This window comes from Carcharhinus amblyrhynchos, chromosome 15, assembly GCF_965287045.1.
Source record: "Carcharhinus amblyrhynchos chromosome 15, sCarAmb.v2.hapA, whole genome shotgun sequence".
Lineage (NCBI taxonomy): Eukaryota > Metazoa > Chordata > Chondrichthyes > Carcharhiniformes > Carcharhinidae > Carcharhinus > Carcharhinus amblyrhynchos.
The window spans coordinates 52,460,862-52,486,094 of record NC_137338.1 but is presented as its reverse complement, the minus strand read 5'-3'; the positions used below and the strand labels follow the sequence as shown (position 1 = coordinate 52,486,094).

The 25,233-nt window shown below is 40.2% G+C and overlaps 1 protein-coding gene across 9 annotated transcripts in view; it reads left to right on the top strand.

Moving 5' to 3' along the window:
- dmd (dystrophin) overlaps positions 1-25,233 on the top strand; it is a 1,714,977-nt gene that overhangs the window by 742,487 nt on the left and 947,257 nt on the right. For all 9 annotated transcript variants that reach the window (XM_080203928.1, XM_080203931.1, XM_080203930.1 and 6 more), the window contains 4 exons: positions 4,373-4,518; positions 9,114-9,326; positions 17,590-17,703; positions 23,252-23,407. In XM_080203928.1, coding sequence (XP_080060054.1) covers positions 4,373-4,518; positions 9,114-9,326; positions 17,590-17,703; positions 23,252-23,407 — 629 coding nt within the window. The remainder of the gene's footprint in view (positions 1-4,372; positions 4,519-9,113; positions 9,327-17,589; positions 17,704-23,251; positions 23,408-25,233) is intronic.

The window sequence follows — 25,233 nt, the reverse complement described above, 5'->3', positions numbered from 1 at the left end:
GCCCCATTTCTTGCCTTCAAACAGCTGCACAAGCTCAAATAGACCATTGTCCGCTGCAAACTACCCAGCCTTCAGGGGAACAGTGACCACGACACCACACAAACCTGCCACAGCAACCTCTGCAAGACGTGCTGGATCATCGGAACGTTTGCTATCATTTCACATGAGAACACCATCCACCAGGACGGTACATACTCTTGCAACTCGGCCAACATTGTCTATCTGATACGCTGCAGGGAAGGATGTCCCAAGGCATGGCACATTGGGGAGACCATGCAGACGCTACAACAATGGATGAATGAACACTGCTGGACAATCACCAGGCAAGAGTGTTCTCTTCCTGTTGGGGAACACTTCAGCAGTCATGGGCATTCAGCCTCTGATTTTCGGGTAAGCGTTTGGGTAAGGCAGCCTTCACAACACACGACAGTGCAGAGTCGCTGAGCAGAGACTGCTAGCCAAGTTCCACACACATGAGGATGGCCTCAACTGGGATCTTGGGTTCATGTCACATTATTTGTAATGCCCATGACTTGCAAAATCCACTAACAGTCCTGTCTGGAGACAATACACATCTCTTTAAGCTGTGCTTAATGCTCTCTCCACTGTACCTTTGAGACTTGATTACCTGTAAAGACTTGCATTCCAAACATTATTTTGTAAATTGATTTTGTGGCTTTATATGCCCTGTTTGTGAATAGAACTCCCACTCACCTGATGAAGGGGCAGCAAGTGCTCCAAAAGCTAATGGCTTTTGCTACCAAATAAACCTGTTGGACTTTAACCTGGTGTGGTGAGACTTCCTACTCTGTTCTCTTTCCACTGATGCTGCTGAGGTTTTCCAAAATTTTCTGCTTTTGTTTCATTTTTAGGATAGTTCTGTTTGTGTGATAGGAAATTTGAGAAGTTATTCAGAACAAGTTGCTTTCTGAACACAACGAGAATATGTTTATCACAATTGCTATTTATGTATCATTTTTGACAGTAAATCATTCCAGGGTTTTTCACAAAAATGGATATTGACTCAAGGCAGAGAAAATAAGTTGGGGAAGGTCAAAAGATTCAAAGATGTGCAAAGATGCTATATTTCCTATTAGTGTCCAAAGATATGCATGTTAGGTGGATTGGCCATGCTAAATTGCCCGTTAGTGTTCAAATATGTACCGGTTAGATGGATTATCCACTAATTAAATTGTGTGAGGTTACAAGGATAGGACAGAACGGATGGTCTGGAAGGAATGTTCTGTCGGAGAATCGGTGCCAAATGGCCTCTCCACTGCAGGGATTTGATGGGGTAGGGGGGGACTTTTTTCATTCACCTGTCATGGTGCCAGTGGTGGGGGGAGGGAGTGCAGCTGGGCGCCTTCCCTCACCATGCAAAGGTCCATTGACCTTCAGGCCGGATCTTCTGGTTTTGGTGTAATTGGGGTAAGCGCAGCCTGAAAATCCTGCCCTATTATGCTAAGGGAGAAGAGCCTTGATTGAGGAGATGGGTTTCGAGGTGAGAAGGGACATAACATGGCAGAGGAGTTTCGGGAGAATGTTCTGGATTCTAGACCCCTAGTAGTTGGAGGCTGTGCCACAAATTGGTGGAGTGGCATGTAATGTTGGGGGGGAGGGGATGGAAGGTTGGGTTGAGATTAAAAGGAGGTCAACATAGGAAGGGCAGGTGATACAAGCTAACAAGCTCAGACTGGAGGAAGTTGCAGAACCAGGGAAAAGGTCTGGCATGCTGAGATTTGTGAGTGAGGATATGGGATTTCGAATTTAACATATATAATGAATGAGGATCAATCCCTGTGGATTGAGAAGGAAGCAATAATGAATCAGGATTTAGTGTGGGATAAAACAAATGTTGCATAAGTTTATTGTTTAATATTTAAATGATTTTAAAAGTTTGATGTTTTCATGCTTCTCCCAGCAATTTAATGGTAACTAGCACTCATTGTTTTTTTCCAATTTAGGAAGCTGATCTGGATTGTCAGATTAATATCAGATTGTATTTCCTGAGATCATTTTGAAGTCTTGCGACATTCAGATCTTTTGACAGTTCTTCCTATGATTTCTTATTTGGCATGAAAACTAGACAAAATTTGTTTTCTGAAGCATATCCCATGCAACAATGTTCTTGTTGTATGATTCCCAAAGAAGTTTAAAACTGATCACATATAACAACAAATGGAGATGTATTTATTGAATGTTGTCATGTGATTTATTGAATGTTGATCACGAATGAATGTTCCCCTTACTATACCTCATTCACTTACTGGAAATCATCTTGGTGTATTGCTAAAATTGGCGTGGGTTCTTAATTACAGTATACATGCATACTTTTCAGAATTACTAAAAATGATCTACATTCAATATTGAATACGTACCTTTGAGAAAAGCAAACCTATTACTTGCCTGTCTACAATGTCAGAACAATTGTAGTTAGTCATATGATGGTCAGCTTAAGCAGAAATGACTTTAAATATCAAGGGGAGAGAAAATGCTTTGGTAGTACTGAGTCTTGCTGAACCTCATTTGGAAACATATTATGCTTGGAGAGGAATTACCAGAATGATATGGGAGATTGAAAGTTTTATCATTAACACAGGTTGCATACTTTGAGCACAGAAGATTGGGACATGATGTGACTGAGGTATTTATATTGTTAAAGTGATATGACAGGGTAGGTGCCAATAAACTATTTCCTCTGCTGAAGAATCAAGAACTAGGGGACTTTAGGCTAAATTTTTGCTACAGAGGTAGGGAGCTCGAGTTGAGAAATGCCCGATTCTTGGGACAAGTTCACCCCTTGGACTAATTTTCCCTCCTGGAAATTGGGAGGAGGGGAGGGGTGGAGGAGGATGTGGTGAATGTGGGATAAATATGGAACTGCCAGCAGTGGAAAGATTTCAGAGGGGTGGCCTAGTGCTGAGGCAAACTGGTTAAAAAGGCAATCCTTGGTTCTCTGGGACTTTGTCCGAACTGATTCATGAAACTTTAGGCTCTCTTGCCCTCATCTCTCATACCTCATCACCCAACCCATCCTCTTTTGTCACAATGGCCATTCATACCTCCATGCCAACTTATGCCCCTGACCCACCCCTATGGACCCTTATTACCTCAGACCAATTTAATGCCAATCCATCCACCACTCTATCCCTTACACGCTCCATGTCAACTCATCTGGTATACACCATGGGTAGACCTCAGGAGCCAAGTTGATTTGAAATAAAATAAATTTCTAAGTATCACAACCTTCACAATACAAGAACCTCTCTCATTCGTGAATGCTATTCCAAACATCTTAATCCCCTTAGGTACTTAATCCCTTTTCAAACAGACTTATATTCATCAATCCACAATAAAGTCGGTCAATAAATGTAATAATTCATTTGAGATGTCAAACTATGAATTTAACATCCCGGATAAGAGAATTGTACATTCTGGAAGGCAACCAAGCATTAATAATGACAAAATGATGGCTTGTAAGGAAATGCCAACAGACAACTATTGTAACTGCTACAACAGATTTACTTTCAATTAGTGACACAGGCAGTCTATTTTTCTAATTTTTGAAGGACTGTTTCACAGCATGGCAGCCCTCCTCTGCCCTTCATGAACATTTATGTCTACTGTAAAAAAATTGTGACTCCAACATTGAGTTAAGGCCCAGTAAAAAATTGCATATGTTTGAACTCAGCACTGCGTTCAAGTCATCCTGCTAAGTTCAGGTTTCTCTCATGCATGTGTTATGCCCTGTTCCAACCCCTGCTCTCCTACTGGCGAAAATGTGACCTGGGATTTTGCATCTGAACCTGGTCCAGTCTTCCATTTTTAAAGGTTTGTGGAGTTTCCATAAGTCTGCAAAAATGAGCCCAGAATCTTGATATCTAAACGAAGTCAAGTTTCATTTAGTTAAATTAATTCGGAGTTAAATTAGGAAACACTTTCTACACATGAAGGGTGGTAGCAATCTGGAATACTCTCTCCCAAAATGCTGTGGTTGCTAGGACAACTGGATTTTGAAAGACTAAAAGAGAGATTTTTGTTAGGTAAGGGGATCTGGATGTGGAGCAAATACAGGAAAAATAGAATTGTGGTGTAGATCAGTCATGATCTAATTAAATGGCAGAAGAGATGTAAGGGGTTGAATTTTTACTCCTGCTCCTAATGCCTCTATCTGTGCGTTAATGACAACTGAATGCATTCATGAAGGAATGACCAAATCATTATTAAATGATCTATAGAGTGTGACCAGTTATAGGTAGGTGGTAGGACTGTGTTTTGTTTTCTGAACTGTAAGGTTCTTGTCCAAATTGGGAGAAAAAAAATGTACCTGAGTTATATTCAATTTATTAATACAATTTTTTTGCTTTCCCAGTTCTGCACAGCTTGCCTACTCTTCGCTACAAGGAGACAATAAACACTTTGATTCTGTGGATCCAGCAATGTGAAGCCAAGTTAACCGTACCTCGTGTCACAGTCACAGAGTATGAAATTATGGAGCAGCGACTCAAGGAACTGAAAGTAGGCATTCTTAGTAAATCATTCTGGCCAGGAAGTCTCAGTTGAATTCTGTTACTTTCATGAAATTATGTGTATTTGGGTACCTAAGTATTGCACTAATCCACTTACTACAGTGGTAGGTTGGAGATCTGCTATCCTCGATGTGAGGATATATCCGTTCTTTGCATGGAACCTCTCGGAAAGGTGATTTTTGCTGATACCACCACATTTTGTAAATTTTGAAAGACAAGCAATGATTTACTCATTGGAGACAATGACATCGATCAAATTAAACACTTGAAGTTGATAAATATTGAGCATTGAGAAGCCCAGTTCAAGCTGAGAATTATTGTTATTGCCCAACCATTTTTTAGTCTTCAAAGGTTGCAAGATCTCTCCAAATTGAAAACTTTCAGTTCCTGGGTTCGGTAATAATGGCTGGTGATGCTCAGCCAAACACATGACAAAGTGAAAGTGTCAGGAAGCAGAGGTTGTTTTAAGTAATCTATACTTGGACTGCTAAGTGTTAGAGATAAGCTATAGATTTTACATGAGTTGAATTAGTGCTTATGTGTAGAAAAGGCTAAGACTCATGTCAAACGCAGGAGGTTGGGGTTTTTGAATTCAGTTTAAATCGTGATCCTATTGCACTGAGAGTTTATGATCAAAAAAGTAAACATGAAAGAACGAGCTGTTGCTCAGCAACCCGGGACCACTTTTAAGAGAAAACATTTTGTGTATGTTTATCTGAACTCAAAAGGCAACTGGAGCTAGGAAGTTGGAGAGTGAACAGCTCTTAGCTCTACGAGAAGCAAGGAAGCCTCAAAATTGAATAATAGGCAAAAAATCAAATCTAAAAACACTAAAGCACAGTTACTTCTAGAAACTCGAGATTGAAGAGAAGCTTCCAGCAAAAGTGAAGTAAGAAGTAACAAAGAGGAACCACAATTGGAACAGGATACTTGCCACTGGGGCACCTGGAGGAAGATTACATAGTTACAGGCAGAATGTATAAGCTCCACACAGACGTCACCTAAGACCAGAATTGAACCCAGGTCTTTGGCTCTGTGAGGCAGCAGTGCTAACCACTCTGCCACTGAGCCACCCAGGTTGGCTGGAAAAAAGTCACATATTCAAAGCAATCATGAAGTTTGGTATTCTCATTCCCAATAGTATTCAATTGGGAACTGAATATCTGAGAGTTTGTGTGGAAGTTTGGATGCATGTGGAAACTCAGAGCAAAGGAATACTAAAAGGAAGTTGAAAAACCTGGACACAGATACTTGCTCAAACAGCTGAGAGCCTTGTTTGAAAGGATATTTAGAAAATCTGGAGGTGGATCCTTAATGAAAACAGCTGAGGGACAGCATTGTTTGAAGGAAGATTTTAGAGAATGGAGTTTAGATACATCTGTCCATGACCATATTGGCAGTGACCGCCACCCAGTCCTTTTGGAGACAAAGTCCTGTCTTCACTTTGAGGATACCCTCCATCATATTGTGTAACGCTACCACTCTACTAAATGGATAGATTTCAAAGAGGTCTAGGAACTCAAAACTGGACATTCATGAGATATTAGGGGGTCCCCAGCATTAAAGATGCCAGCCAATTAGGTTCACTCCATGTGCTATGCTGAAATGGCTGAAGGCGCTGGATATTGCAAAGGCTACAGACACCGACAACATTCTGGCAATAGTAGTGAATACCTGTACGCCTAACTGAGCTGGTTCAGTACAGCTACAACATTGGCATCTGCCATCAATGTGGAAAATTGCCAAGGTGTCCTACTTACAAATTATGAGCAGGAGCACACCATTTGTATGCTCCAACATTCAAAATTATGGTGGCTGATCAGATTGTGGCCTTAGCTCCACATTCTGACCTACACCCAACATCCTGTCCATATAAAGACTGTCCATGGATCTTTGTGCCATGGATTATCAATTTGGAGATGGGAAGAGTTCACCACTCACCACCCTTCCATGGGATTAAATCCTCCTTTCACCAAACTCACCATGAAAAAAGGCATAAATATCATCCTCTTGTGAAAGAGTTTTTTGTTCTAATTTTGTCTCAGTTTGAGCTTGAGATAAAATGACATATAAATGATGCCATGCATGAGTGTTTCTTCACTGGCAGCTAATGGCTTGGGACTGCTAGAACATTCAACTCTGAAATACATAACTATCTTACCCAGAGTGATGGTGTGTTCTTTTACTATTGTCTGCTATTTCCCCATCATCATTGTCTTTGGGAATTTCCAATATTGCTCAGATAATGTTGTAAAAAAAAAATGGGAACAGGATTGGAGTTTGGCAGGAATCTCACAGAACTGCGTTTAATTGCCTATCTGCCCTGAATCCATTGGTTTATCGGATTAAAATATGCACTCTCATTGGGCAACATGATATCCCCTTTGGTACTGGTCAACTTGTGTTGTTAGCAGTGACTCAGTTGGGAGCGCACTCACGTTTGATTTAAAAGGTTCTGGGTTCAAGTTCCACAGTCCTGCACAGAAAAATCTAAACTGACAGTCCAGTGCAGCAGTGCACTGTTCAAGGTAGTTTTGGATGAGACCTTACACAGAAGCCCCATCTGTTGTCTTAGGTAAATGTAAAAGCAGTACTTTGTTATGGAGGAGTGAGTTATCCCTGCTGCGTTGACAAGTATCTATACCTCTTTACATCACCAGCATCACAAAATGATAATTATCTGGTCATTATGACTTTACTCTATGTGGGAGCTTGTTGGGCATAAGTAAGCTACCACACTTCCTATCGTACAACACTGGCTATACTTTCAAAGTGCTCCATTGGCTGTAAAGTGTTTTGAGATGTCCTGTGGTTGTGAAAGGCATTACTTCAATGAGAGTCTTTCTTTAACCTCATGTATGTGAAAAAGAAACAGCGTTCATTTCTCCCCAGTGGATTTTGTTAGGTAATTGAAAATCCCAGAGGGAGGATTAAAGTTAAAAATTATACACATGTTCTGCCATGTATTTTAATAATTTGTTGAAGAGTCAGTTTAAGTACCTAGCTTTGAGACTCATTGGACTCGTAAGTTTATGGAATGTAAATACATTTTAACAGTGCAGACACATGCAGCCTTAACAGCTAAATAGTGATAACAAGATGGATTGCATAACTGTTTCCAGTCTGCCAATTTAAAAACTGACAATTTATCTTTCAGTATCTGTATTCTCAAAAGCTGATGCTTTTTGGTAGTGGTAGTGGTGGCTGGGGGGGTGGGGGGTGTGGTGGTGTGGTGGTCTAAGCAGAGTTTAGCACAGGTTGTGGGTTAGGACATAAATCAGGATCATAATGGAAGGGTTGGGAATGGATCAGTTATATCACCAACAGATTCAACATTAATCTGTTGAGGAATCTTGCCAATGTTGCAGATGTAACTTAAAGTGCCTCCCTGAGCACCTGGCAGCATCAATGGTTCTTTATCCAGTCAAGCTATATTTGAATATATTATTTGTTTGGGGTTGCTTGACTGAAATGGATGATTGAGATTTTTTTTTTAGTTGCTTGGGACATTGAATTGTTTCAATCTGTGAATTTTAACTGCTGGGACACAGTCCAATGTCCACAATGCCATAAATATTGATCAATTTGAAGATTAAGAACATGGTATTTAGAAGGTTAAAGCAGGAAAATGTTGAACATTCATTATTATGGACTGGATTTTACCAACCACTGTGGAAATAGGTTGAGAGTTGAGAAGGCTAATGAAGTGACAGCAAAAGGTGTCAGGTGGGGAACAACCACTGGGCATTCAGTTCTACCAATTAAGGGCAACTTCCCATCTCCAGCAGCATTTTACCCGTCAACAGGTGCTGTTGCCATGTGGGGATATTGCCAGGGGATACTGTCTCTTTTGGAGATTGAACCAATAATCATTACCTGTTTTTGATAAAGCAATTAGCCTTACAATGTATGCTAAAGAATACACTTGCTGATACATTGACAGCAGTAACACTGCTGAACTGCTGGCCATCTGGGCTGGCATCTGTGGAAAGCTGACCACCATTTTCAAATGGATGGCAGTTCCATAAGGTGGCCTTTTAATCACTTACTGCTGATAAAATGCATTCTAGCAGTCTAATACCATACCAGTCTGAAAATGCCAGGTCTCGTTTGATCTTGGAAGTTAAGCAGACTCAGGCTCAGTTAGTGCTAGGATGAGAGACTGCCCTGATACAACAGGCAATTGCTACCAGCAGAGGTACTCATTCCACCTCTTTCCACATGATTGACAGGTGGACGACCTTCCCCTCCCTCTGTCCCTCTCATCCCTCTCTCCCTTTTCCCCAATATAACACCTGAGAGAAGAGTGTCTTCCTCCAATCTACTCTCTCTCCCTATTATAATTAAAATGCTTGCCTGCACAGGCTTGCACTGAGCTTTCAGATCTGGAAATGGGATTACTTACCTGCTGGGACAATCCAGCCCATAGTCCTTTGTTGGGAAAATAAGCTAAATCCATAGTGCATCTAAAACGATGAAATCATTTTGCTCGCTTGAGTCTTAATTGGAAACTTCATCTTAATTTTTATGATACAACATTCTTTAAAAGTTTTTTAAAAAAACAATTAAATCTTTCTTTTTGAGGTTCTACAAGGGTCATTCCAGGAGCAGCAGGGTGGCCTGAATTATCTCACCACAGCTGTAGAAGAGGTATCTAGGAAAGCCCCAGCAGAAGTCAGCCAGAAATATCGAACAGAACTTGAAGGAATTGTTGGCCGTTGGAAGAAGTTGAGTGTTCATTTAATGGAACAGAGCCAGAAACTTGAGGAGTTGATGACAAAGGTTCAGCAGTTTCAGGTTGGTACAAATTTTGGATTTTCTTGTCATGGATCCAGAAACTGGTGAACCAAGTTGCAGTTTGATTCGCACCTCACAACAATGGCCATGAACAGCTGCAGCATTGGTGGAATCAGCATCCTTAAGCATTGGCACCAAGACTCTACAGTAGAACTCTTCCCATCTCCAAATTGATAATCCATGGCACAAAGATCCATGGACAGTCTTTATGCAACTTGATCCAGTCTGTCCTGGTATTCCAGTAATTGAAATTTTTTGCAATTGATGTAGTTATTATCAACAGGTACTAAGACTCATCGGCCACTGTTCACACAGTCGGGTTCAGAGACCGGTCAATGTTTACACTGTCGGGTTCAGAAATTGGCAAGCTGAGAGAATGCAGCATTGTCAGATGCTCCTTCTTCAATGCTGGAATATATTGCACCTGCACAAAGATGTGCTGTTAGGCTGATTGGCAGGAATAAATTGTCCCTAAATCAGTTTCCCTCTATCTGGATGGCCATAAAACATTAGACAGCGGTCATGGGTAGAGAGGTGGACTGGTGATGTTGAGATGGCGGCGTGGGCTCATTGGGCTGAAGGGCCTGTTTCCTGGGCTGATTTTGTTCTTTGTTCTTTGTTTGTTTTGCAAGAAAGAAAATTATCCCCTGTCAATATGTAAAATGCACAACAATGACATTCAGGTCGTTTGAAAGGAAACCCAATTGTGCCTGAGACTGTTGACGGGAATTTTACCCTCAAAGTAATTGTGTCAAAGAAGATAAAGTGTATTGGGAAATTATACTTTTGATCTGTTTTTGCATATGCTTTTGTTAGCCATTTTTAGATAATTGAAGGAATTTTCTATTTATAACCACCATTAAATACAACACAGTTAAGAATCATCCTTTGAAATTCATTTTATATAAATAGTTCAAAATATTAATTATACTCACAACATTCTGCTTATTACACCCCCCTTTTTGCCCTTTTGACTTTTTGATTTTGCTTTTTTATGGCATTTCCACCTCCCAGCATTTCAACACATCATATGCTTTTCTGAGCAGGGAGAATGGGGAAGTGATTCTGAAATGCTTGAGAGTCACCCAAGGTGGCATTTCAGTTAGCGTTTTTCTTCACTGTTCTATTTCCTGGTGCATCCTTGACAGCCCAACTAAGATAAGGAACTTGTCTTGTGAAACATGGCACATCCAAGCATACTGTTACAGTTTGATTGCACAACTAGTGCGCCATGTCACTATAGTTCTTCATCATGTAACACTTCGATCTCACAACTAGTGCACTACATCATTGCAGATCTTCATCCTTCATCATGTATCATTTGACGTATTTATTTTTGGGGTCGGCGACTCTATATTTGTTAAACAATCTGAGATTTGGTGAAGCAATATCTACTCTACCACAGTATTCTGATTTAAATCAGTTTGCATGGTGTGTCTGGCCATCAGTATTCCCCACTAGGTAAACTTGTAACTTTGTTGCAAGATACTACTAATTACTGTTGAATTGTTTGCAGTTTGAAGTTGCGTCTCCACCAGCAACATATCTGAGTCTTTCCAGATTCAGTTCACTTATGGCACTGAATCTACAGAACAGGGAAGCCCTCATTTAAACTTGAGCGACAATCCAGGTTACATAGAATCAAGGGATGGTTACAGTACAGAAGCAGACCAATTGTCTGTTTTCTAATTTCAACATGATGAGAAGGGATCTAGCCAGGGTAAAATGAAGCCAAAGACCGAAAGGAAAGCCTGAAATGGAACAATAGCTGAACATTAAGGAGGAGATGCTTCATGTACAAACTAGCAACATTCCTTCAAAGGTTTTTCAGATGATGCGGATGGAAGAGAAGATGAAACAAAAAGAGGATGGATGATACATGTTGGGTGGATTCTTCAAGCGAGGACCAAGTCAATTACATTGCATTGAGAGAGCAAGTAAGGAGAAAAATCTGAGAATAGAATGATAGCCAAGCTAAAAGAAAACTCAAAAATCTTCTACTGGCATGTAAATAATACGTGGGTGGTAAGATGTAAAGAGGGTCCTATTTGGAATAATGGGGGTGACATGTTTAGAAGGTGCTAGGCAAGGCTACTAGTTAACAAGTACTTTATATTGGTTATATTAAGGAAGAAGAATCTGACAAAATGTCATGAAAGTGGGGATCGCACATGTAATTTAGGGGGGAAAATTGCTAGGCAGTGTGAGAAACACAGCTCACAGTTAAACAATTTAGTCAAGTCAAGTTCTGAAGGAGCAAGATTTTATTTGACGTTCTTGCAAGACCGGGTGTCTAGCGAAATAGGCACACCTCACATAGATTTGCAGCACATTTTATACCTTTTTTACAAGCATTGTAATGGCTTTGCAATGTGATGTTCTCTCCTAATTGGTGGTCCCTGTCCCATCTATGTGTTGACATTCTCCTATTGGCTCGAGGTGCCCTAAGTTCCTATCACCTCTACTCCCCATCTAACAATGTCTCCTGTTATCACAAGAGTGCATTAGCAAACTCATCCATCTTATCCAATACTGTTACATGTCCAGTTCAGATTGGCAGTAATCAATCCTTTGCCAACTTAATCACTGCTGTCCCGACTATCTCAGTGACCCCTTCCCCCTTTTATGCTTAGTTGTATAAACAACACATCTTGCAGACCATTTGCTTTTTATAACGTGGGCCTCTTACATTCCTGCAGGATGTGGTGTATGCTTCACTGCACATCACATCTCTGATGTTATCTCTACATTACAGGCAGTCTTTTTATTATCCCTAATTATTGCTGTGTTAGCAGTATCGAACCTTATGTCCTATGTTTGTGACTAAACTCACAGTTGTTTCCATAAAGGTTATCAATATGCCTAACTATATCCAATCTATTTAACTTCAAGCTATTTCTCTATGCTCTACAAATATATGTGTTAACAACATCTTTACCTATTGCTCACAGGCAGGATATACTGCAAGGGCTGGCTGTGCTTAAACTGGATAAGTCACTTGGTCCAGATGGATTGCAACACAGGCTTCTAAAGGAAGTGGGGTGGAAATAGTGGAAAATTTGCTGTAATCAGAGGATTGATTGGAGAGTGATCAATGCACCCTCATTACTCAAGAAAGGGTGTAAAAACAATCCTAGCAACTGCAGGCTCATTAGATTAACAACAATTATGAGGAAGATGTTAGAAAAAACGTAAAGGTTTGATTTAATTAAGGGTAGCCAGTATCCTTAATTAAATTAGATTCAAAAAAGGCAGCCCATGTTTGGCTCATCTAACTGAATTTTTTAATGGATTTTTTGAGCAGGTTGATGAAAGGAATGCAATGAATGTTGCCTACGTTATTTTGCTACAACCCAGCTGATTTTACTGGAAGGTCAAGTTCCAGAGTAGAACCCCAATTTGATAGATTGCATTTTTAATTTTTCTTTAGAGGCAATTAACTTATAACAAAAGAATAAAACATTTATTAAATATGGAAAGATTAAACATAGTACACTAATTTCCACCTCAGCTATATCTTTACATATAAATATATATAGAGACTTATAAGGATAACACAGTTACAGAATATACCTCATACTTGAATGTTCTCAGTAGGTACACAGTCCATGTAAACCAATAGGCAAAATGTGGTCAGACACACCACGCTATGAAAGTACATGATGGATGCTGCTCAATATAAATTTTGTGGATTTCTCATCACATTCACCCAGATGCTGACAATGCTGTGAGCCAAGTGGTCTCACTGGAACTCTGGCTTTCAAACTGTGCACAAATATCTTGAAAGATTGCAGAACATATTGACAGAGTGGTTAGCAATGTACAGGGAATCCTGGGCCTTGTAAGCCAAGTAATCGAGTACATAAGCAGGTAATTATGCTGAGCCATTGTAAAGCTCTGGTTGGACCACAACTTGAGTAATGGGTTGAGTTTTGGTCACCACACTTTAAGATAGGTGTGAGGGAGGAACCTTGAGTGGATGCAAATGAGATTTACCAGAACGGTGCCAATTTTGGGGGATTTTAGCGCAGGGAGTTCTCACTTAAAGTTGTGATTACTTTTCTGAAAGTTGTGACTTTAATTAAAGTTACTTTTAGTAAATCATTGGTCCTATAAAAATTGCAGTTAAAGTCAGAATTATGTTCTTTTGGATGTTTCTTGTGAGTGAAAAGGCAAGTACAAATTGAAGTACTGCATCATACATGTGGCAGCATTGTGCACTCCTAACTAAAGTAACTCACAAACTAAAATGCATCCCAAAAAAAACACAATGAAACATGTTTAAAAGAATTAAGTATACTCTCAGTACGCTACCTTTAGATTGACCAAGCTCCATCTAGTGGCAGAGGTTGATTCATGCAGTTAACAGTCGAAATCTTTGGATTACCTGCACCAATCAACTTCTGCCACCAGATGCATTTTTGTGCGAGTTCAGGAGCAGAGTCAAGGGTAAAACCAGCAGCAGAAGCCATGTTTGGAGCAACAGAAGCAGGAGATGAGCAAAAAGAGTAGATCTCAGGGACTAATGCAAGAACATTGGATGGGAGGCAAGGGCAAAGAGCAATGCCAGAACAGGAGGCAAGATAGTTAGTGGGAGGAGGTGAAACTGAATGTGAGAGCATATTAAGAACAGTCATGTGAGCAGGCAGGACACAGAAGAAGTCGTCTGTGGCAAATGACATTAAAAGTGAAACTAGCATCATTAAGTGGATATATTGACAGTATTAATGACATTTAAGTGGCACAGCTTGAAGTGAGCCAACATTAAACAAGGACTAGAATATGGGGTTCTTGTTCAAGCAAAGGAGATTGACGAGAGATTTGATAGAGGTGTGCCAGACTATGATACATTTGGACAAGGGATGTGAGAAAAATCTGTTCCCAGTAACTGATGGTTGAAAGGCTAGAGGACATAGATATAATGTTTTGAGCCAATAATGCAGGGAGAATGTGAGAAAGAACTTTTGCAATGACCTGGGACTTGCTGCCAATAAGGATGTTGAAAGCAGAGACGATGAATGATTTCAAAATGGAATTGAGTGAGCACTTGCAAGAAATAAACTTGAAGAGCCACGAGGGTAGAGTAGGGAAATGGCACTGACTGGCTTGCTTCAAAGAGAGGTGGCAAATACTCAGTTGGCATTTTTCTATGCCATAAACGACTGTGAACATTTGTCTTTCTTCAGGTTCTCATCCAGTTTTCGTCTGAAAGCCATTATGGAATCTATCTTCATTCAGTCTCAAGCATTCCATTTCATTTCCAAACCATTTGCTACATATAAAAACTTTTTTTTCCCCTTGTTGCAATTGCTTCTTTTGCCAATTACCTTAAATTGGTGGTCTTTGGCTTTCCACATTTCTGCCAACAGGAACAGTTTTCCCAACTACTCTGTCCAGACCCCTCATGAATCTGAACACACCTTCTCTCAGCTGCATCTTTCTGTAAGCCTCAGGTTCTCCAAATTATCCTCATAACTAAAGTTCTCAACTAAATCCTCACCCAAAGAATTATTCTTGTAAATGTTTTGCACCCTCTCTAAAGCTTTCACAACCTTCCTAAAGTAGGGTACCTAGAATTGCACATAGTAGTCTGATCTGAGTTTGTGTTTTATAAAGGTTGGTCATAAATTTATTTTGTACTCTATTCCTCTATTTATAAAGCCCACGATCCTGTATGCCTTTTCCCTAATTTCATAATCTGCCCTGCCACCCTCAACAATTTTTCCAAGTAAATTCCCAACTATTCCTTCCCTCCCCCACTTTTCCACAACTCCAGAAATGTATCCTTTAGGTTATATTGTCTCTCCTTATTCTTCCTATTAAAATGTATCACTGCACACTTCTGCACATTAAATTTTATCTGCCGTGTGACCGCCCATTCCATTAGCCTATGTTATTTTAAAGTATGTCACTGTTTTCCTTACAGTTCACAGTATTTCCAAGTTTTCTGCCATCTGCAAATGTTGGCATTTCACCCCTGACCCAGGCAAAGACTATAAGCCATATGAGCAGAAATAGGCCATTTGGACTAATGTATCTGCTCTACCTTTCAGTTTTTTCCTCATCTTGCTTATCTAAGCTCACTGTATATTTTTCTGTTGTCTGAAAAATAACCAATTCCGGCTACTATCTGTTTTCTATCATTCAGCGAACTTTCTATCTATCATACCACTGTCCTTTTATTCCATGGGCTTCAACTTTGCATTTTAGCAAACCTATTTTGGAAGTTTGTGTACATTACATCAACCCTCAAGGTCAACTCACCAAATTAGTTGAACATGAATTTGCCATTTACTAAATTGTACCAGCTTTCCTTAATTTATCCACATTCCTCCAAATATCTGTTAATTTTCTCCTGAAAACTTTCTCACTCGCAAGATTAAACTGAGTGACCAATAGTTGCAAGGTTTATCTTTACATCCTTTTTTTGAACAAGGATGTCACATTTGCAATTCTCCAGTGTTCTTACACAAGCCCTTTGTCAAAAGGGGAATTGAAAGATCATGGTGAGTGCTTCTGTAATTTCCACCCTTACTTTCTTCAGCAATCCTGGATGCATCCCTTTTGGTCTTGGCGACTTATCAACTCTATAGCCAGTCTTTTTATGCTTTCAATATTGCAATCACTTAGTCTTTACAATGCCTTCTGGAGTATCTTATTGCTTCATTAAGATGGATATGAATTATTCATTTATTACCTGAGTCATGCCCTTTGCCTTCGTGCACATACCCCTTTTTCTGTCCCTAATTAATGTCACCCTGCCTTCTAATTACTCACTGTATGTCTACAGAAACTTTTTGGATTCACTTTCATGTTTACTGCTTGTGTCTTCTCTTACTCCCTCTTTATTTTTTAGACTTTCTATATTCAACCTGCTTTTTATTTGTATTATCAATATATCCCCTCTTTCTGCTTCATCTTGCTCTTTATCTCAGTCGTCATTTAGAAATCTGGATCCAGTTGCCTTACCTTTCCTCATCGTGGGAATATACCTTGACAGCGCCTGAATCATTTTCTCTTAAATGGCGGCTCATTGTTCTTTTACCATTTTGCCTGCCAGACTTAATTCTGAATTATGTGGACCAAAGCTGTTCTACATCCACTAAAATTGGCCTTTCTCCAACCATCTTACTTGAGAAGCTTGTTGTTCTTTTCCACAAATCACTTAAATCTCATGATACTGTGATCACTGTTCTCCTACCTGACCCACCTTGTTCCCCAGAACCAAATCCAGCACTGCATCCTTTCTTGTCAGGTTGGAAATATACAAATCAATAAAATTTTCCTCAGAAATTCTTCCTCCTTCTTTGCATTTTGTCATAATGGTTTCAAACCACATTAAGATAATGAAGTCTTCCATGATCACTATCCTTATTTTTGAATCTCTCTATTTTCCTTGCAAATTTGCTCCTGTAGATCTTTTCCACTATTTGGTGGATCATAGATTAAGCCCAATGATATAATGGCAGTTCAAATGTTTGTTGATTCTTATCAAACAGATTCTGTTTTATTTTAATCCCTCTCTTAGACACTGTAATATTTTGTTTAATGAATGTTGCTATCCTCCATTTTTTTTATTCTTCCCTATCTTTCCTGAACATCTTGTATAATGGAATATTTAATACTCAGTCCTCCCCATTCTCACAGTGGATATTAGCACCTGTAATTCACCAGCGTTACTTACCATGAATTGTGAGTTTACATACATACACTGTAAGCTTAGATCATCCCATCCTCCATAAGCATACTTCTGATTAACTGCAATGAGGCTTCTGAAGTTTGAGAAGAGAGAAAAATGGATGAGCTGATGTACTTGTTGGTGACCAATGGCCAATCATCTCACTTGTGTGTGTCTATGCCAGTGTCAACAAACACGTCCTTCATTGTTGCTGCATCAAAATCCAGGGAATTCTTATCTAAGAGAACGTAGAGGGTATGCTTTCACCACATGGACTGCAGTGATTCAAGAAGGCAGCTCACTACCACTCTTTGAGCACAATTAGCGATGTGTCATGGTCACCCAAATCGCACAAATGAATTATGAAAAATTTGTGCTTTACCTCATTCAATTTCAGCTATTCCCAGAAATATTTCAGGCATTGTAATTCCTGCAATTAAACAGAGTGGGCAGTGGCTATGCAAAACACTTGCAATGTTAAATGAGCTGGAAAGGGATTGATTGAAAGCTTCTGAGAGATTTTGATGGGATTTGTTATAATGGAAATAGAGCGATTCATTGGCAACTTCATCTTGTATTTTGCAGAATGACACAAAAACCTTAAAGAAATGGATGGCTGAAGTTGATGTTTTCCTGAATGAAGAATGGCCTGCTCTTGGTGATTCAGAGGCACTTGAAAAGCAGCTAGACCAATGTACTGTAAGTAAATTATCTGCAAGACTAATTTTGCTCCTTTTGTTTTGGAAGACTTGACTACATTATGAATAAGAGCTGCGTATTTCGAGGGTAAATACGCAGGTCCATTGTTGTATATTTATTAGATGGAAGCTAAAATAGAAATAAAACAACTTAATGAATTAGCATTCTTCATTGTTATGATCTCAGTAGAGACCAGTAACTCTGTACTCTAGCATCCAGAATCAACATAGATTAATCTGAATTAACAGGCAAATTACAGTCAATTATAGATAGAAATTGGATGTTAAATTGCAGATGCAACAAAATCAGATTTTATGAATTGGCTCAGCAATCCACTCAGACTTTGGTGATCATGCTCAGACACAAAGTCCTTTAAAATTTTCTGCTCCTCATGAGGAATTTTAGATCCTCTCTCTCTCAGAGCTAGTCTGATCACCAGCCAACAGCAGCATATAATCAACACAAGTTCCGTGACCACAGTCTTCTCCACAAATGGCACATGTTTGCAGGAACTGTTGAGCTCAATCTGGATGGGGTCGATCCACCAATGTTATCTTCAAGTAACAGAAATGGCAGCAGCAACCTGTTCTCAGCTTCTGGAACTGAAATCTGCATTCTTCAGCTTGTCTGCTTTGCACCCCCTGGATCCATCCATTGCTACTACCCAGCTTGGATTGAACTGTGTTCTTTTATATCTTTCATCCAGGTTCAGATTGCCCAGGCAATTTTGCTTTCCAAATCACAATTTGCTTTTGTTTCCTTAGAAGCTGAGAGGGTCAGTGTCCCATTTCATTGTCAACATCCGACTCAATGTTTCCCCAGCCTGCCACGCCCTGCCCCGGCACACCACTTTTCCCTCCGCTCTCACCACCCTCACTCTCACCTCCCTTGTTCTCACCACACCCCGTTCCCCCTGACTTTTCCCCTTCCCCTCTCCCATTCCTCTCTGCCATTCTCCTTCCTTTTCCCCTTTCACTTTCTCTTTACTCTTTTTCTGTACACCAAGGATGTGCCTCCAAAATACGAGCTTAAATCAAAAACAGATTCCCTCACAACCGTAATAAGAAACTTTTTGTTACTGTGCGTTTCGGGCATGTTAAAAAGGAATAGACAGCTGGTGGGGAAGTATCAGCCCATAACTGAATAAGGAACTTGCACCACTTAACACGCAAAAGAACATTCTGCACCACTTTCAACATCACCAGGACATTCAGATTCAATTATTGTTGTGTCTCACAATTGGCCATTCTTCCACTCTTCATAATGCATGCTAGTCATTCATGGCTGGCACCTTTAGCCAACACTGTTTCAGTAAGGCAAATCTATTACAGTGGGCAAAAGGTGAAGACATGTCTTGAGTCTTAATTTCTGCTTTTCTTTTTGTTGAAATTTAATTGAAAATTTTAATAGTTTTTGTCACATCTTCACATCATATAATGCAAGAAATAAGTAGGAAAAAAATGAACGCCTGTTGTAAAAACAGCAGGTTTTTTAAATCCGACTTTAATTTAAAAGGAGTTCAATCACCACCCACACTCCAAAGTCAGACTGTGTGGCCCAATACTAAGCGCTGGAACCTGAGGTTGTTTTCTTTTTATTTGTTCAATCCTTAATGTGGAGTGGAATTTGAAAATGGCAAACGATCTGGACTTTTGCAGATAAATGGATAAAGTTGACTTCAGACCTCAAGGTACTGAATATCAGCAGGGCTGTTTGAACAGCAAGATTTTTTTTTGTGGGAAGGGAGTGGAGTTGCTCATCATAATAATGGTATGCTATTTTATAAAGGGGTAGGGGCAGTGTATTAAGTCTTCTCATTTATGTTTGATCTATGCATTTTCTTCTGTTTATGCGTGAAATATCATTGAGTTTGCGTGGGAACCACTGCACCAAGGATTTAATAAGGATGTGTGTTCTGACCCCAAACTAGTTAAAAGCAGGGAGTTTGAAATGATGTAGGAGTTTCATCAAAAGTGGTTCCCTGAACTGAATAAGAATTGTGAGCGAAGAAAACTCTGCCTGGGGTGAACAAAGAGCTGAAGCAAGGCGAGAATGAGACTGAATTTACTGTGTTATGACCATGGCTTTGCTTATTATTTAATAGAGTTTCTCAAATTTCAATCCAAAGCTGTTTTGATACAAGCTAATTGAGTCATTGTAGAAAATTTCAGTGTAAGCATATTTCTTTTAATAGTTGCCATTTGTTAGGTTTCCTTTTGCACTTTGGATATAAATAGTTATTTGTTGTTTTAGTATGAGTGCCTGATCTGTATCTTAAATGTGCATCATTTTCAAAAAGAATTTAGTAGTGTGAGTCTGCAGTAAGTGCATCCAGCAGATTTCTGCAATCAGGTAATCAGGCAATTCAGTTTGTTCGCTGCATAGACACTCAGTGCGGAAAGGTGATTAGCTTCTGAATTGTAGGTGGTAAAAATATTAAGGTATTCAATAGGAGTGTGCGTACTAGTTAAAAAAAATCACACCTAAAACAGATTTGGGCATTACAGCAAACTGTAAGGCCAATAAAGCTGGGTGAAGAAAGGCTTAATGGAGCCATGAAATGTAAAAGGTGGCCAGTATTAATCGGGTATGCGCATGATGCTGCAAAACCACTTTTGCAGAACTGAAATAAATTAATTTCCACTGCCTCATGAAAAAACATGAAGATCAAGACGGTGAAGGTATTTGGTAAAGTTCTGCATAAGAGATTGCATAAGAAGTAGGCTTATGAGAATGGGGATAATATTTTGGCATGTATTGAAGATCAGTTAATGGACAGAGAACAGAGTTGGAATAAATATGACATTTTTGGGATTTAACTATCAGAATGCTAGAATAACTGCTTGGACCTCAGCTACTTGCAATCTATATCAAGCCAATGGCTTGGATGAGAGGACCAAGTTAAATAGATTCAAGTTTGCTGATAATACAAATCTAGATCAGAAAGTAAAATGGGATGAAGATGCAAAAAGGCTCCCAAGAAATATGGACACATTTAGTCATGAGCCAAGAATGAGGCAAATAATGTATAATGTAGGGAACTATGAATTGATCCACTTTGGAAGAATGGAACAACAGAATAGCCTTTAAATGTAGGGGACTAATTAATGTGAAGGATCTTGTGCACAAATCACAGCAAGCAATAAAAAGGCCAACAATGCAATTACTATTACGATAAGACAGTTAAGGGGTAATCTTACCAAAGAAATTCTAAATCCCAACCAAGCATGAAAACGAACAAATTTGTGTCTTTTTACTGGATGACTTAAAAATCAAATCTTGCCTAACTTAGTCAAATAAATCTTGCAGAACTTGGAATCCACAAGCAGGGGACTGTGTGGGGCCTAAATTTCCTGAAAGCTGGCTGATAACAGCATATGTGCCCATTTCTGTGCCCTGTGAGCATAGAAACCTGTCACTGCCTCCCTCAGTTATAGCTGGCTTTCTGGCCAATCATCACCACCCCCACTTCCCCCACCCCCACTTCCCCCACCCCCACCTCAGTACCATGGGACCCCATGTATGATTGCCACCAACCCCCCCAGTCTGGACAGATTTTGCCTCTCTCCCCCACCAACCCATGGGCACCTCTAGTGTGCCAGGTTGGCAGTGCCAAGGTGCTAGGCTGGCACTGCCCAAGGGGAGCCACCCCCTGCCCCTGACCTCCAAGGGGAGCATCCAATGCTTCCAGTTCTGTGGCAGGGCCATTATATCTCTCCCTTGTTGGTGGAGGCCATACGAGACCCTTGGTGGAGAGAACCTTCCCCAGTGAGGCCACAGAGGCATATGAGCCCAGATAATTGAGTCCTGGGCTCACTTGTGATATTTAAGTGCTTTTGTAAATAGCATTTAGCATGAGGCTGATCTCGCTGGAATCTGGTGTCAGTAAGATTGCGATAGGTGAGAAACTGGGTGCAAATTCTGACTCCCTTGCAATCTTACCAGCTCACCTTCCCATCGGCTGGTGGGGCAAAATGGTAAGATCAGCTCCTGAGAATATAAGAAGAAGGAAATCTTGCTGCATTTGCTTTGATGACACCACACCAGGAGTATTGTGTACAATTTGATTTCTGTTTCTAAGCTTGACTCCAAGGGGTCCAACAAAGGTTGCAGTTCATTAGATTGAACCCTGGGATGAGAAGGTTGTCCTGTAAAGAGCAACTGAGTCAACTGTGTTTCTTTGGAGATAAGAGAATGGAAGGTGATCTCATTGAAACACACAAAATTCTGAGAGGGATTAACAAACAACATGCTGAAAGGCTTTTCTACTTGTTGCTAGAGTGTCTCGATCTAGAGGGTTTTGTTCCAGGGAAATGGTTGACCATTTAGGACAGAGATGAGAAGAAACAACTTCACCCTAAGTATTGTGATTCTTCAGAATTCTTTACCATTGATGGCTGTGAATATTCAGTCAATGAGTATATTCAGTCCCGAGATTGGTAGTATTTTGGACACCAGGGAAATCAAGCAAATGGGGATAGGGTGGGGTCATGGAGTTAATCTTGAAGTTCAAACAGTAATGAATGGAGGCTCAGTGGGCCTATACTCCTGCTCCTATTTCTGAAGTTCTTAAGAGGTTTGGCTTTAAAGAAGTCAAAATTTCATATATTGTTAACCATATATTCTAAAGCAGGAGCATATCCACTCCTTGCATTTAGCATTTTAGCATAATACTAGACCTTCACTTCATTTTCTGAGCTCTCAGAAGCTGCCGTGTGAATCATTCCATGATGTGTTGAAAATCTAAATTAGCTGATTCAAAGAGTTGCTAGGGGTAGCAGGCTTCTGGCTGACAAGTTCTGGCAATGAAGCTATCCACTCCAACTGGAGCAAAGACAATTGGGTAGAGCTTATTTCCTGGGAAGCTTCAACTATGGATGGTTGGTGAGTATAGTCTTTGGAAATCAGGCAGGGAATGGCAGACATAGCTTCAAAGATTGGAGTTTCTCTGTGGGGCAGCTGTGGTCTTTCTAAAATCTTGAATATTTATTGTTTTAAAGAATTAACAGCTCCCAATGGGTTAAAGGCAGTAATTTAATGTCCACATTCTGCTGATGTTCCTGAACTGTTTGTGCTTTTCTCTATGTTTATAATATTTGAACCACAGCACTGAATTACCAGCTCACTGACAAGTGATTTATCATCTTCCATCTGTTAATTAGAACTGAAATATTAGTAGTGTTACACGGTGTCAAAAATCCTACCTCCGATGTACGTGTGAGAGAAAAAAAATCAGTGTGAAAGCAAACTAATGTTATAGACTTCATCACTGCACCAAAATCAAGCAATTGCATTAACAAAATGTGAATCCTTTCTCAAATTTAATTTAGAGATGCCTATGGAAGACTAATCTCTGGATGTTCAATTTACTTTAAAATATGTTGTGTTTCTTTAAGACTTTTCACTATCTTATTGGTACCAGAAGGATATTGGTTCCCAAACTTAACTGTAAGTTTCACTGAAGCACCATATTGTGCTCTGTGTTTCATCTGTGTAGGTGCAGGCATGTCTGAGTAATGCTGATAACTATGTCTTGTCTCTTTTTCAGGCATTAGTAAATGACATCCAAACTATCCAGCCCAGCTTAAATGGTATTAATGAGGTTGGAGAAACCTTGAAAAGCCAAGCTGAGCCCTCCTATGTGGGAAAGTTACAGACTGAACTCGCTGAACTGAATGCATGTTGGGAGAACATCTGTAAACAGGTGAGAAGTCCGGACTCTGAAAATCAAAAAAATGGTGTCTTCAGATATCAAGATCCCATACAGTAAATGATGGGAGTGGTGATGAATTAGACATTTTCTGTTTTTATATTTATCAAAATTCCTGCGTCTTTACTTGACTCTGGCACTGAATTTCATCAGAGATCTCCGGCTTTGTTGCTGTTTCTTTACTGGAAATGTGGGCGTGCAGAAGCCCACTAACATGCATAAACAACATTGTTACATATCTATCAACATTTATAGATCATAGTAATGCATCTGTTCACCAAAGAGCAAACTACTGAGTGAAGTTTGGCACCGATTTTGTTGTCAAGGTATGAAGACAATGCAATGGTTTAATGTGTGGGCAGCTACATTCAGGATGATTCAGAATATTGCGGAATCTTAATTTAGCAGTCAATAAATTCTGTGTAATGTGGAGCTAGTATATATGTATATTGAAGTGTGTTAGATACTAGTTGTCCCAACAAACTTCCTGAATAATGCATATCATTTTTATACATTGTCCTTCTGAGTCAGAACTTTGCTACTATGATTATACGCTGGCATGGTCTACTACACTTTAGCAGATGAAGGTAGGGTTTAAATAATGCTGTGTCTGTTGAGTCTTGTGAAATGATAATAGCTTTGGACTTGTAACTTATAGCAAATTCTTTCACAGGCTTTTTTTTTAATTTGCTGTCCCTCAGACTTTTTTAATATGATATTCATTATGCTGTTGATTATGTGCAAAAAGTTAGGGCAAGAACAAAATGAGTTAACGTTTTCTCTGAAGTCATCAACAGCAAGACTTTGAGTCCCTTTGAATGTCTGTGTTTACAATTCAGTAAAATTGGCCTATTTTGATTTAAAATGGGCCACAATTCTCCCCTCCAGTTGCGCTAATTTTTTAGTGGGCAAGGTGATTCTCACATTGGCTGATTTATCGGTTCGTGCAAGTGTTCAAGCGAGCCTTCACGCTTGTTTGCATCTCCCAGTGCCGGATTTCCAGTGGCATCTGCTCTATGATGGAAATAGGCGGGGAGCTGCAAAGACCATTAACATGATCATTACAATATAATTTAGATCTGATTAGCTGGTCCAAGACTGAAGTCTCCCCACATTCAGAGAGCTAGCAGCCCAACAGTGCTGCAGTGAAGCGGGGAAATCGGAGCCCTCAATGGTCAGGACAGTGCAGTGCCAAAGAAGCAAAGTGTCAATGCCCAGGGGGCACCTCAGCACTGCCCATCAGGAATGGGACAGTGCCATGGGCAAGGGGCAGGGCCTGGGGTGATTGGTGGGGATGGGGGTTTCACTTCCACTCTGCATTGGATTTGGAGGGAGATCAGCAAACAGGGCAGGGTGGAATGTCAGGACTGTGAGGGGGGGGTGGTTACTGTTGGGGGAGGGTATCAGTAAGGGGAGGCTGGACATTGTGATGGACCAGAAAGAGCAGGGGGTTGAGTCTGGGCCTGGGAATGGTTGGAAGGTCAGCGATCGGGCCGTGAGGGTGGCGGAGAGTCGGCGTTGCAACAGTCATGGGGCTGGCCAGCCATCAGTGTGGGGCTGCCACGCATGTGCTGATCTTGGCACTGCCAGATTGGTGCATGCACAGTTGTCCACTCAACACCCTGATTCAGCCTTTCCAGCAGGGACAGGCTCCGACCCAGAAATTTAATAATATTCATGCTGATGGCCTCTGCAGTGCGCAGAGTGTGGGAGATTCTTCTCTGAATTCCCACTGAAAACAACGTGAATTACTCTAGTTTTCAAGTGAATTCAACACTTAGAATTTTTTTGGGAGAATTTACCCGTGGTCTGAGAGAATG